The sequence below is a fragment of the Solanum dulcamara genome, chromosome 4 (assembly GCF_947179165.1).
Source record: "Solanum dulcamara chromosome 4, daSolDulc1.2, whole genome shotgun sequence".
Lineage (NCBI taxonomy): Eukaryota > Viridiplantae > Streptophyta > Magnoliopsida > Solanales > Solanaceae > Solanum > Solanum dulcamara.
In genome coordinates, this window is record NC_077240.1 from 20,462,501 (window position 1) to 20,478,168 (window position 15,668).

The 15,668-nt window shown below is 33.1% G+C and overlaps 1 protein-coding gene and 1 long non-coding RNA gene across 2 annotated transcripts in view; both read left to right on the plus strand.

The window, feature by feature from the left end:
- LOC129884832 (uncharacterized) overlaps positions 1–1,023 on the plus strand; it is a 2,058-nt gene extending 1,035 nt beyond the window's left edge. The window contains exon 3 of the long non-coding RNA XR_008765988.1: positions 890–1,023. This is a non-coding gene — a long non-coding RNA (uncharacterized LOC129884832). The remainder of the gene's footprint in view (positions 1–889) is intronic.
- An 8,866-nt stretch (positions 1,024–9,889) lies between these two features.
- LOC129884085 (aspartic proteinase CDR1-like) lies at positions 9,890–11,095 on the plus strand. Its single transcript, XM_055958450.1, has one exon. It carries the CDS (start codon positions 9,890–9,892, stop codon positions 11,093–11,095), a length of 1,206 nt encoding a protein of 401 aa, XP_055814425.1.
- The last annotated feature ends 4,573 nt before the right edge of the window (positions 11,096–15,668 follow it).

Consider the following 15,668-nt stretch of genomic DNA (forward strand, 5'->3'; position numbering starts at 1 on the left):
CTCTACTCATGAGAATCCAAGCTTAAATTTCCTAGAAATCCATTCAGTGAAATTGAATTAAAAATTCATGTATGTTGAAAAGAAACATGCAAATATCCGTAACTTCTACTTATATGACCGCATCATCCTACAACCTTGATAGATGACTCCGTAGGGCCAAATATTTGAAATTTATGTACGCCACCTCGGCTTGGCCAGAGGTGGGCCCACTAGCTCCAAAATTCACCTAGTTGTCCTATCTAGTTTATTCTGATATAACATAAAGGGATAACTTTTGCCTATGAGTTTTCCTACAAAAACTAAATAAAATAATAATATCCTGATCATCTCCTTATGTTCTAATATCCATTTTGGGACTGTAAACATAATTTCAGAAATGTTTGATATATATGTGCTGCATTAGTTTTTCACTACTCCACTCGTGCATACTACTATGATATCGTTCGTCGGAACCCGGGCCGGCTTTGTAATCGTGCACCCTATAATATACTCGGCAGTATGATGTGTTACGGGTTCCGAGACCTCGGCATAGGACTGGGTACCGTGTATGGTGACATGATGTGACATGGCATATGATATGTTCTGATGATATGGCATGCTGTGATGATACGATATGTTTGGGGTTGGTACAGAGATTTGAAACCTTTTGGAGTATGATGTGTTGTGGCACCAGCATCAGGGTGGTGACCACGTTCTTACGCCTTATGCATGATTTTATTTGCATTATGTGCATATGTTTTCAGTACAGATTTTGATGTTCTGGTTTGGTATGTGCTCCTTGTACCCTCCCTTTTAGTTATGATTTATATTCCTTACACGTGTGCTTTACTTATTCAGTACATATTTCGTACTGACCCATTTCTTCGGGGGCTGCATTACATGCCCACAGGTATAGACGTTCTGGATCCGTCGGCGTAGGCTGCACACCTTCTGCTACTACAGAGTGCTCCATTGACTCGAAGCCGCATTTTGGTATATGCCTTTCTGATGTACACACTCTTATGTATTTGAATATTTGGGTACGGCGGGCCTTGTCCCGTCATATGTTTTCGTTATGCTTTGGTAGAGGCCTGTAGACATAGGCGTGGGTCATGAGTCGTGTATGTTCGTTCGTGTATGATTTGTGTCTTAATGCGGCCCCTTTTGTTATAACGGCCAAAACGGCCCATATGTTTGTATATATGTACGTATCTGGTGACGCACCCTCCGTTGCCCTTTTTGGTTTGATAAATTATTTTCTGCACACGCGACTACTGAAATTAAAGATAGTCTGCTATTCTGATTGAGACAAAAATTAAATTGGAATTATTTTGTAATATGATGATTTGGTATGTAAGTTCATTTGGGTGTCCTAATAGGGCACCAGTCGCGGCCCACGGGGTTGGGTCATGACATTGAGTCTCTTTTATCTTTCTGATTTGAAATATCTGAACTGATATTATTCTACCTTAATGTATGTTTCATCCTGCTATATTACATACTCGTACATTCCATGTACTAACGTCCATTTGGACCTGCATCATTTCATGATGTAGATACAGGTTTAAGAGATCATCAATAGGCGCACTATTGAAGATCTATTCACACTCAGCTTATTGGTGAGTCCTCCCTACATTCGGAGGACACCACTTATGTTATTCTTGCGTTGAGTTTAGTCTTTTCATTCTGATTTGAGGTACCCATGAACATGTCATTGGCACCAATTAGATAGTAGTGATAGAGGCTTCATAGACTAGATAGTGATGGGTCGATTGAGTATTTTATTTTCTTGAATTGTTCTTGTCAAATTATTTAACGACATAGATTGGAGTTCGATTTGTTGGCCCATAGTCTTTATTCTTCGAGTTAGATTGTTGATTGGGATTTGCCCACTTAATTACCTATTTATTTTAAGTATTCCTCTGATTGAATGAATGAACAGATGTGTGATCAGATCAAGTGGTTCGCTTAGGAGCTAGCAATGGTTTTTGAGTGCCGACCACATTTAGGGTACCCTTCCGGGGCGTGACAGGTAATTTCATTATAACAATTTTTTTGGAAATTCAACGATTCTATTGAATCTGAAGAGTCGAATTTAGTGTGGTAGCATATCGGTTTATTTTTATCGAACCCTAAACAAATCTCTAGGATCTGATCAGAGACTTTGAGATTTACCAAATCTGACTTTTGGTGCAGGTGACTATACTCTTCGTGTTAGAACCCATAGGCTTCGCATTAATGATAACGTCGAAATATGTTTCTCAAAAAGAAATATGAATGGTCATTTGCAATATATTTACCCAGCTAATGAGTCGGGGTCGATACCACAGGGAATGCGGAAGAATAAGTTTACTAGCACTTATATTCAATTGTACTCAATATTTTTTGAAAGTAAAAATGAATAAAGTAAATGGGTTTTGGATTAATTCAATATTAATAATAGCGTCCACAATAGCAAAGTAAAACAGACTTAAGGTTGTTAACACTATGAGATGGTAGTTAGGAATGTGTTCCCCATAACATGTAAATCAGTAGTCATTATGTATTGGTAATATCGTATCAGTGCGTGCATGTAAAATCCAGCATGTTATGTACATTTAAACACTTCTCAATCCCATGGTAGGACTTCGAAACTGAAATTGACGATACTCATAGACCAAATTTCCCATTTCGGAGCTGATGGAATTAACAAAATTTCATTCTGAGAGCTCATAGCTCCGATTGTTACCAGAAATCACTTTTGAATAACTTGAAGACTACAAAACTCAGAAGCTTCCAAAAATCACAACTTTTCGATAAAACATCAAAACCAACTTTGCAAACCGATCAAACAAGACTTGGGACAACAATTGGGAGGGGTAAAACAGTATTTTTTTGAAAATTTCCATAAATGACCTTTAGGATTATTACATATACATATAATTTACTAATTTACTATCGGATTATCGGCTAACCCATTTGGAAAAAACCTCAAACCGTTAAGCTCCAATACCCAATAATAATAATAAAAAAATTAAAACTGTTTTCAAAATCGCAAATTCAATAACTCATTATCAATAAATCAATAACTTTTTTTCGATTCGAATTATCGATTTTGATTCTATTTTAAACAACCATATACTAAACATTAATTAATATAGGCATCGTAGTAAATTTCTCATATCAATTGTTATTTCTTTAACGAACTTGCAAAATTCAAAATAAACAAGAAATGTGTGAAGCCTTCTCCTTATATAAGAATCGTAATTTTATATTTTTAACTTTTTATATTGCCCTGTTGAAGCAAGAAATAGCAAATCCTCTTTTGCAATATAATATACGTACACATACGGTATTAATATATAATGTGATTTTATGCAAATGGTGGGGATGTCAGTATATTATTTCTACCATTGGCTTGTATGTGTGACTAATTCAACAAACGTGCATTGTACGTTAATAGCGTATCAATTATTAGCAAAGGTTTGGATTAAGAGATGATTTATAGAGTTGAGAATTATAATTAAATAGTAATATAAAATAAATTTATATTAACCAACAATCAATTGCATAAGGTTCTTGTTCTTAAAATAATTATGTATCATAGCATATCAATTTTACTAATTTCACCCTAAATATGACGATGTATTAAATACAATTTGCAGAAGAAAACAAAATGCAACACATTGTAGTTTAATTTTTGCAACTTCAATATTTTATGATAATAGAAGTCGCGAAATTAAAACAAAAACTAACAAACAAACAAATTTTTATTTGAGAATTTTGAGAAAGAAGGAGGAGTAATGTATACTACTCATGAACGTAATAAATACTAAATTAAATTAAAGTTAAAACTCAGCATAATACATAGACAAATAATTTAGTAAATACAAGAAATCATGATATTTGGTTAAGCGAATTTATTATTCAAATATCTTCCTTATTTTAACCTTCTGTCTGGCTAATAGTAATTAACTCCGTATAGAATAGTAAGTATATTGAAAGGGACCAACATGGGTTGCCCAACTATATTAACCAAATTCCCTTCACATGGCGGAAACAGAGAATTAAAAGCTTGATGACCATCCAAAAATAGATATGCATTAAATTGTTGTATAGGTTGCTATATGTTTGCTCATGGTTATTGAAACATATATAGGCTATACTATGAAGAATTAAAAGCTTAATGACCACCCAAAGAATAGATATGCATTAAATTGTTGTATAGATAGCTATATATTTTGTCATGATTAATATTGAAACATATATAGGCTATACTATGAAATAGACATCATTAATTCATTAGTCTTAATAAGCCTACTTTGAAATACACATATCTAAAGAACGTAGATAATACATTGACCAATATTTTATTAAAGCAAAAGTAAACCTAAAGCAGTTCCACTATATTTCAATCATTTTTATTTTAATTTTGCATTGATCTATAACATGATATGGTAATTGTGTAGAGAAAAAAAATCCTAAAGTGCGTATTGGAGATTTCGATATGAATGCGACATCGAAAATAAAGAATCCCGCAACTTAAAATAGAAATTTGTAAATTCGGTATAAGAAGAAAGGAAAGGAAAAAATAAGTATTTTTCTTTTCTCTACATTTAGAGCTCATTTGGATGGCTTTAAGTTGGTCAAAACCAATTTAAAGCCCCGTTTTAGCTTTTGAAAGTGTTTGTCTAATGCTAACTTTAAGCCATAAATTTCTTAAAGTCAATCAAAAATGAAAAGTTAGGATTCCTAACTTTTTTTTTCTAAGTGCTTAAAGTTATTTTCTTTGAACGTAGAAATTACTTTTATATCCCTTATATTTTAACTAAATTCTCAAACTACCCTTTTTATTCTTTTAGCCCTAAAATTCACATCATTTTCCTCATTTAAGCATTTTTATCCAAACACTCAATTGCTTATTTATAAAAATAACTTTCAGCACTTCAAAATTCTAAAAGCACTTCATACATAAAAATTACTTTTTTTAAGCCCATCCAAACGGGCTCTTAATAAGAAGAAGGAACTTGAACATTTAGTTTACTACTTTCAATATTGGTTAAGTGGCTTTGTAAGGCATTAAATTCCCATAGACTAAGATACAACCAATTATGTTAATAAATTGTGTTAAGCATGCATCAATAAACCATCAAAAGTTTGATAATTCTTACTTACTTTTCCTCAAATTAGTTCTCAGATCTCTAAACTACATTGCTATGGGCCAAGTGAGAATGAAAGTTGAAGTGTGTCACAATAACTCTCAAATACGTGTCATGAATAAATAAAACATTGGATTGCAACCAAAAATTAAAATATCATAAATGTCCTTTCTCGTACCATCAAAACTTTTATTTATTAATATTGAGTGAAAAATATTTTTCAGTGTATGGTTGGTGAACGAAAACCAAATACGATAATCGATTCGATACCCGATAATTACACCCGAACAAAAACACAATCCTGATGATCGATGAGGGATCCAACCCTAATACTCGACCCGAGACCTCATTCTAACATCCGATAAGGGACCTGACCCCTGCTTTCGACATGAGATCCGACATTCAAATTGGGACCCGACCCTGACCTCGACCCGAATCGAGACACAATCCTAAGAGCCAACTTAGGACCTAACCTTGACTCCCGACCTGAGACCCAACATTAAACCTTACATGATTCCAATGACCGATCTGGAATCCGACCCCGACACTCAACTCAAGACCTAATCTCGACTTTTGATTCGACATTCGACATTAGACTAACCCTCACATGGACATCCAAACCCAATGATTGATCTTGATATCTAACTCGAAAATCAACCCCGACTTAGGATCCAACTTCCAAATCAAGAGACAATCTCGATGCCCTAATTTTCAAATCTAGAACCCAACACCGACCATTGACTCGAGACCTAATTTTAAAATATGGAATCTGACCTCGACACTTGAATCGAGACTCAATTTTAATACCCAACCCAAGACCTAACCTTAATTCTTGACCCTAGACCAGACATTTGAACTAGACACAACTCTGATGACCGATTTGGAATCCAACCCCGACACTCAACTCGAGACCTAATCTTGGCTTTCGACCCGAGAGCCGGTATTAGATTAACCCAAAAACCAACACCCAACCCCATTGACTGATCTAGAGCCCAGTCTCAATATCTAACTCCTGATCCAATCCAAACTCGGGACCCGACTTCTAAATCAAGAGACGATCTCAACTCCTAATTCGAGATACAATTTCCACATTCGGAGCCCAACCTTGTGTAATGTCCCAATTCTTCAAAAAATATTTTTTGTGAATTAAAGATAAATCACATTTTTATTGAAAATCAAGGTCTTACCAAAACCCCCAAAGTTTGGAATTAAAAATAATGATTAATCATCACAATTAGTGGGTAATGAAAGTTTCTAGTTAAAATCATTTACCTATTTGAAAAATCTTGAAAAACTCTTTTAAAATTGCCTCTACTGAGCTTCTAGGTTTAACAATGGTGAGAATGAGAAGAATTCCTGACTTTTTGAAAGTCAACTGTTCAGGTATAAAATTCTCATCTAGGCCGCGACACCCAGGCCACGCGACCACGATGAGTTAATGCAATCGCCTCATTAATTGACCATCGAAATTGTGACACTAGGCCACGCGATCTTGATGATCAGATTTCTATGGCTATGCGATAGCGGTCAAGAGCCACACGACCGCGAAGCAAAAGACAGTTAGACACATGATTGCAGCCAAGGAACACACGATCGCGAAGAAGGCTCTACTAGGCAACAAATACAGCATACCAACAAAAATAACCAAGGCATAAAATTCATAGAATGGATCCTCGGGATTCGTTCAAAATTTCGTACACATAAACTAGATATGCTATCCTACTGAATTCGATGTTTCGGACTCGATGAAATTGTTAGAACACTGATTCGAGGTCTCCTGGACCCGAAACTCATTTTAGTCGCAATAAACTAACTTTCACTCAAAAATACCAAACTTCCCTGGGAACCTCTGAAACTTCAATCAAGACCTCTTCTAGGCATAGAATCATCCCATGAATCCAATGGAATAGTTGGAAATCCATTCCGAGCATCCGAACTATGAATGTTGACTAAAGTCAATTGTTAGCGTAATTTCACTTAAACTCCCATCTCAAGGACTTAATCCCACAGTAAGACTTTGAAACTTAAATCGACGATACTCCTAAAACAAATTTCGCATTTTGGAGCTAATGGAACTAACGAAATTTCATTCTAAGACACATAGCTCCGGTTGTTACCAAAAATTACTTTTGAACAACTTGGAGACTCCTAAACTCAAAAGCTTCCAAAAATCTCAACTTTTCGATAAAACTTCAAAACTAACTTCGCAAACTGATCAAACAAGACTCGGGACAACTATTGAGAGGGGTAAAATAGTATTTTTTTTAAAATTTTCAAAAATGACCTTCAGACTTACTACATATACATATAATTTACTGATTTACTATCGGGTTATCGGCTAACCACTTAGAAAAAACCTCAAACCGTTAAGCTCCAATACCCAATAATAATAATAATAATTAAAACTGTTTTCAAAATCGCTAAATCAATAAATCATTATCAATAAATCAATAACTTTTTTTCGATTCGAATTATCGATTTCGATTCTATTTAAACAACCATATACTAAACATTAATTAATAGAGGCATCGTAGTAAATTTCTCATATCAATTGTTATTTCTGAACGAACTTGCAAAATCCAAAATAAACAAGAAATGTGTGAAGCCTTCTCCTTATATAAGAATCCTAATTTTATATTTTTAACTTTTTATATTGCCCTGTTGAAGCAAGAAATACTAAATCCTCTTTTACAATATAATATACGTACACATGCGGTATTAATATATAACGTGATTTTATGCAAATGGTGGGGATATCAGTTTATTATTTCTACCATTGGCTTGTATGTGTGACTAATTCTATAAACGTGCATTGTACGTTAATATCGTATCAATTATTAGCAAAGGTTTTGGATTAACAGATGATTTGTAAAGTTAAGAATTATAATTAAATAGTAATATAAAATAAATTTATATTAACCAACAATCAACTACATAAGGTTCTTGTTCTTAAAATAATTATGTATCATAGCATATCAATTTTACTAATTTCACCCTAAATATGACGATGTATTAAATACAATTTGCAGAAGAAGAAAAAATGCAACATTGCATATTCAATATTTTATGATAATAGAAGTCGCGAAATTAAAACAAAAACTAACTAACAAATTATTATTTGAGAGCTTTGAGAAAGAAAGAGGAGCAAACATGTATACTACTCATGAATGTAATAAATATTAAATTAAACTACAGTTAAAATTCAGCATAATACACAGACAAATAATTTAATAAATAAGAGAAATCATGATATTGGGCCCGATACCGGTATCAACTAGCTTCCAACATGATGAATTATTTTTTCGAAAGTTTATCTAATTGCACTCCCTTATTTATAATATTTTTATTATTATTTCCACTCATTTTTAAAAATTTCAAAAATTAATTTTTTTCATCTAGATATATTAATTAAATATTCAAATACATTAATTCTGATTCTTAAATTATCTCTATGCTCAATGTATAATGCTTTAAATGTTACCTGCTGATACTTAAAAATCCTAATTTGTTAGTAATTTTTGTATCCAAAACTGAATTAATGTATTCGGATTACTAAGTTAATGTATCCGAATTGCCATGTTTTAAAGAAATTTTTGTAAATTGAGAAAAAAGTAGAAAAAAATAGTAATTAACTCTTTACACTATGTGATTCCTAAAAAAATACTTTTTTTTTATATTTGATTTGGTTAAGCGAATTTATTATTCAAATATCCTCCTTATTTTAACCTTCTGCCTGGCCGGTAGTAATTAACTCCTTATAGAATAGTAAGTATATTGAAAGGGACCAACTTTCTTAACCAAATTCCCTTCACATGGCGGAAACAGAGAATTAAAAGCTTGATGACCATCCAAAAATAAATATGTATTAAAATGTTGTATAGGTAGCTATATGTTTGCTCATGGTTATTGAAACATATATAGGCTATACTATGAAGAATTAAAAGCTTAATGACCATCCAAAAAATAGATATGCATTAAATTATTGTATAGGTAGCTATATGTTTTGTCATGATTATTGAAACATATATAGGATATACTATGAAATAGACATCATCAATTCATTAGCCTTAATAAGCATACTGTGAAATACACATCTAAAGAACATAGATAATACATTGACCAATATTTTATTAAAGCAAAAGTAAACCTAGAGCAGTTTCACTATATTTCAATCATTTTTAATTTTAATTTTGCATTGATCTATAACATGGTATGGTAATTGTGTAAAGAAAAAATCCTAAAGTACGTTAAGCATGCATCAATAAACCATCAAAAGTTTGATAATTCTTACTTTATTTTCCTCAAGTTAGTTCTCCGATCTCTAAATTACATTGCTATGGACCCAAAATCTGGCTCAAAACCCCATCTCAACACTAGATTTGAAATCGAACCCCGACACTCGAAATGGAATTTGACTTCTAATCCTAACTCGAGATTCGACTCCGACTCAATTCAAAACACGAGAGTTGAGTCTCGAATTGAGATTGAAAATCGGGTCTCGAATTGAGGATCATGAGTCGGATCTAGAATTACTATTGGAAATCGATACCCGACACATAAAGTTAGAAGTTAAGTTAGAATTATTATTTTTTTCTTTCATACCAAACACACCCTTTATGAATGATATGTGTATAGCCGTAAATGGCAAGTGTGTAATATCTATATACCTCCTCCTATATATGTAAGTACACTTTGTTCTCATTATATCCTTATTCTTATTCACAAAGCTAAGCCCTATATTCATGTTCTTATTCTTCTCCAAGCAATTAAACATGACCATCTTCTCTTTCACTCTCCTGATTGCTTTTTCCTTGGCAATCACCCTCACTCAAACCTCTCTTTTACGGCCGGAAGTGGAAGCAAAGTCTGGTGGATTTAGCATTGAGCTGATCCACCCTTCTTCTAAGAGATCTCCTGCTTCCCTTTCCATTGAGTTGGTTCCGGATTTTCTTGGCAATTACTTAATAAATTTTTCAGTTGGAACCCCACCAAAGTTCCAACTCGCAGTGGCCGGAAGTACTTTCATGAACTGGATACAATGCGAGCCATGTGTCCAGTGCTACTCACAACACCTCCCCATATTTAACTCTTTAAAATCTTCCACCTACAAGGCACTGCCTTGTGCCTCTCCTAAATGCTTCCAAGATAACTGTGAGGGAAGCCATTGTACCTATGTCGCGGAATATGTTGATCAAAGTTACTCGTATGGTGATTTAGCCGTGGAAATGTTTACTTTCTACTCTCCACAAGGAGTTGAGGAAATTTCTTTTCCGGATATTGTGTTTGGATGTGCTCATAGATCCAAACTTGAAACTACTGCTCCAAAGGTATCCGGCATAATAAGTCTTACCAATTCTCCGCAGTCCTTAATTTCACAAATAATTCCCTCTTTTGGAAAAATATTCTCCTATTGCTTTGTGCCTTTGGCACAGTTAGATGTCCCAAGCACACTGACATTTGGTGAAAATGCTTGGGGGAGTACTGGATCACTATTCACTCCTATGCTTGTGAAGGAGTTGGATCCGTCCTATTTCCTAACCCTCGTGGGGATATCGATTGGTGGCAAAAGAATCGATTTCTTTGGTAATTCCTCAAATATATTCCGAGAGGGAAATATTAAAATAGACTCAGGAACTGCCATGACAGTCCTTCCAACATCATTCTACAGCCAAATCAAAACAACATTTATACAAGCCATCGATGCAGAACCGTTAGTTTATGAGAACTCAATTAGCCTCTGCTACAAGGACTTGACTGTGGTTCCTTCGGTAACAATGCATTTTATTGCAGTGGACCTACCTCTATCGAAGGACAATATAATGTTTCCCAAGGGTGAAGGAATTTGGTGCCTAGCATTTCGACCAACGGAAGGTCAACCGTTGTACGGGAATGTGGCCCAAACAAACTTTCTAGTCGGTTACGATCTGAATAAAATGACCATATCTTTCAAGGCCACTGATTGTACCAAGTTGGCCTGATTAATTAATTTAGATCTCAAAATTTAACTATCTTTTATATTTATATTATGAAATTATATATTAGTTCAAGTTAGTTGCAATTTGGAACCATTATTGATTTGTTTCTTTTGGTTATCTTCTTAACATTTAATTTAATCATATCAAATTCATTTTTTATATATATTGTGAAAAATTAATTTTGTTCACGAACAAAACACAACGCATTGGACTCAAAAAGTTGCAATTTTTCAATCTCTTCTTACTTAATTTTAAAATTTTCAAAAAAATGTCATCTTCTTAATCAATCGTCTTACAAAAAAAAACATGAAGAAGAGGAATGCAAAAAGAAAAAGAGTCATGACAGAAAATCAAATGGGTACAGAACACTTAATTAAGTGGTAAGTTAAATGGATCAAAAGACCTAACCTAAATACTTTATTCAATTAGAATTTCACTCTTTTTCCTAACAAAATTATAAATTAAATCTACATAAAGAATGAGTCTACTCTATGCATCTTTAATTTCTTGTTGAAAAGACAAAAATATGCACCTAATTCACGCGGAATAGTTCGAAATAATGGGCACTATGATACTCAAAATTTGCTCAAAAGAATTTGAATTAAAGAAGAAAATGACGTACATAGAAAATATTAATAAATAATCTCTCCAAAATGACAAAAACATGCGGTAGAAGCTGATAGGTTCGAACTAACTATCACATGAATTACCTCAATTAGTAAATTGTAGCAAGAGGAATTTAATATTAGTAAAATATGGGTGAATTAGGTAAGTAACTTAACATTCACATTATTTAACTTTTTTATAAAATAGATATCAACAAATAATATTATACAACTTTTAAAAAGTATATACATAAATTGACGATTTGGGGTTAACAATACTCTGTTGGACGATAAAAGCAGCACAAAGGAAGTCACTGGACTAGCTATACATGAATATTTTGGATGAATATTTGATATTTATCGATTTTATATTTTTTAGCTCTTTAATAATGATTTTTGGATTCAGTTAGTGTCTAGGTAAAGTGGGTAAAGTTTAACAATGAAGTAAACAACTCCTGAATTAGGAATAAATAAATTGTAAAGAATTGTTTGATAAGGCAATGGGTAGCCTGCAAGATGTTATTTTGAGTGAAGCTGAAATGTGGGTAGTCGAAATTATGACTCACTTTTTAGACGGAAGAATTTTAGAAGTTGACGTGCAAGTACAATCTAATTAACTGAAATTTAACCAATTTAGTTATGTGTTAGCTTAATAAATAAATTAACACGAGATCTCAATATGATGTGATTATTTATAGATTGATCAAATGAAGTCGTGCATGTGGGTTGTTTGAGGCAGACGTTTGGTGTTTGGATATAAGCACAATGAGTATAATCTCACCGCAATTTGTATTTTATAATTTGCATGATTTATTCATGATTTTAAAAGTGAATGTGTTATCAAATTCTTGAAATTGCAAGCATATGAGACAAATCTTTTATTTGATATGATACTGAAATATTAGGGAAAGGCATAAATTTTCCTCCTAAGTTGTACCAAAAAATCAGTTACACACTTAAACTATTATGGTGACCTATTATACACTTAAACTACATAAAAGTGAATTTATTACCCTACGTGGCAAAACAATTTAAAAAAAAATTAAAAAATTGTGTGTCAGACTAAACTTAAAGTAAAAAAAATTAAAAAAACAAAACCACCCCACCCCAACGTCATTTCTTCTTCACACCTACCCACCGTCATCTTCTTCACACCCACCCATTATCCTCTTCTTCTTCATTCTTTATTTTTTAACACAATTCTTTTATTTTAATCACAATTCTTTATTTTCCATCACAACCTCAAAGTGTGAGGAAAAATCTCCCTTCGGCCACTGCCGCTGTAACAATCCCTAAAACGTTGTATGTCGGTATTTTAATTCTCGATGAAAATGATACAGCCTCTGTATTTTGGGCATAATTTTTCATAGGATTATCTAAATTAGGTGAACCAAATTTCTGGGTAACCACAACATCATTCCTACAACTTTTGTGAAGATCATATGTTAAGTTTTGGAGGTTAAGTAGGTCAAATAAATTAATTATTGTAAGACAGTGTGCTGTGATAAAATGAAGTATTTGTAGAAGAAAATTCATATCTCACTGTAGGATACTCCAAATTATTTGATTCTTAAACGACATGAAACTAGACTTCTATATCTACAATTCTTATGAAGAAACCAAATCTTAATAAGGAGTTTATCTTGTTCAAACACAGCTCCAAAAAAGAGTATTCTGTCAAAGATAACTCATTTCACCTACCATGGAAAGATCTATATACATTTGACATCACTTATAACATCAATAATCCTCCATTTTACATCACCCATGACATCAATATATTCCATTAAATTTTCAGATTTTTTTTATAATTATTTTATTTATTGTTAGGTCCCTCTTTCCCACTTATAAATACTCACCTTATTTCCTCATTTTATTCATCAAGCTTTCTTAAGCAACTCTTCTCTCTCTCTATACTTCTTCTCAAATATAGTTTTAGTTCTAGTAGTATAAAAATACTACTCCGGTGATTCTTATACTCCGGGTAGTGCACAAAACGCTCCGACGAGAAGAAAAGGCTAGGGGTCCAAAAGTGTTCCAATTTGGAGTAAAACTTCGGATTTAAGGTATGTAAGGCTTTCATAGCATTAGATTGAGTTCGTCCATGCGCCCAATATTTAAATTATTTATAATTGAGTTATAGTTGAGTTTTATCCAAACCTTAAATTCTAAATGATTTAATTCTTCTTCTATTGAGTTAGATATATTTATGTATTAATATTATTATTATTGTTATCTCTTATATTATTGGAATTATTGTTCATGGCTACTTTCCCATGAATCCTAATTGATTTGATGTTCATGGATATTTTTACACCTATTTTGAATAAAAATGTTGGCTTTTTAATATTTTCATTGATAAAAAGAGTGATATGAATTAATACTATATATGTATTTTATTGAGTTTTGAAAGAGCAAAATAGTTGAGTTTAAATGAATTTGAGTAAACGATGTCTTGAGCAAGATGTTTTGATGAAATGTAAATGATATTTTTGAAGTATAATGATTGATAAAGAGGTAATGAGATGAGTTTGATGATTTAAATTAAAGTTCAATGAGACTAGATGATGAGATTAATATGAGCACATATTTTGGGAGTAGTATTGAGCACCGAATTGGGTAAGAGTTTAATTGACACCCCAAAACTACGTAGCCAGCGTAGGATGGAGGCTATGCCTCTTAAGTCCCAAAAAGAGGACTTTGATGAGTGGATCCAAGATGGTGATGTCCTTTACCCTGGCAAGGTATTGGATGGATGTGGCAACGACATCGCTTCGTTGTATCATCGCTAGCTCATAAGTGATGGTTGTCGGTTAGAGAAACTCCCAACTGAGTAAGCATTTCTTATTATTATTTTAAATTTGCATTACATATAAATGTTGAGATGATGTTGAGTTCTGAGCTGTGTTTTCCTGAGAGGAATTTCTTGATATATGTCCTTACCTTCCTGCCATTTTACATACTCGTACATTCTACGTACTGACGTCATTCGACCTTCATCGTTTTATGATGCAGATACAGGTGTTAGAGATCCTCAACAGGCGCATCGTTGAAAATTATTATTTTTCAGCTATTTGGTGAGTCCTTCTTGTATTCGGAGGAACTCTCTATATTTTTATTATTTTGAGTATTATGTTTCTTTTAAGGTAGCCATGGACATGTCATTGGCACCATCTAAGAGTATTAGAGGCTTCATAGACAGAGTTTGATGATGTAATCAGAGTAGTTCTCCTTAGAAACTACTTCTTCTAAGAATTATCTATTTTTCCTTTTGATATTGATGATGAAAAGACCACATTAGTATTCTTAAGTCTTCCGCTGATGAACAAATGAGTAATGATACCAAGTGGTTCTCTCGGAAGCCAGAGATGGTTTCTGAGTGCCGGTCACGCCTAGGGTACCTTCTCGGGGCGTGACAGCCGCGCCGGTGAATCTTCAAGTGTCTTTGGAACCTACCTGCCCCACCTTTGCTTTCCTTCATTTACTCCCCATTTTGAATCTTGATTTTTTTTTCTTTTAAAACACATTAAGAAGAAGAAGAATTCTAGTTAAAAATCTATAAGTCAAACTTCTTTTTTATTTCACTTTAGATATGGAATAGAAATTATCTTTCACTCAAATTGTTCAGATTCAAGTAAATTAAATTTATAGGCAAGAACATTTAATATATTTTGACTAGAAAAAATAAAAAGTGCTTGGGTATGGCTGAGAAGAAGAAGGAAGGTGAATTTGATTTTAGTAGAGAAGACGATTGGGGTTAGATGAGTGGTGTTGTGAGAATTTTCATAATTACTTAGGAGTTAATTAATATAAAATATAGTTAGTAAAACAAAAGTTAATTAATAAAGAAAATAAAAGAAAAAAGATATAAAAAAATTATAATTTTGACATGGTGCTGACATGGCAGCGAGTGTAATGCACCACCTACTGTGAGAGTGGTGTTTTCAAATTTTTTTTTTTGGGGGGGGGGG

Bases quoted from the DNA above. Each gene is read 5' to 3' on its own strand.
- LOC129884085 (XM_055958450.1), top strand. From the start codon at position 9,890: ATGACCATCTTCTCTTTCACTCTCCTGATTGCTTTTTCCTTGGCAATC.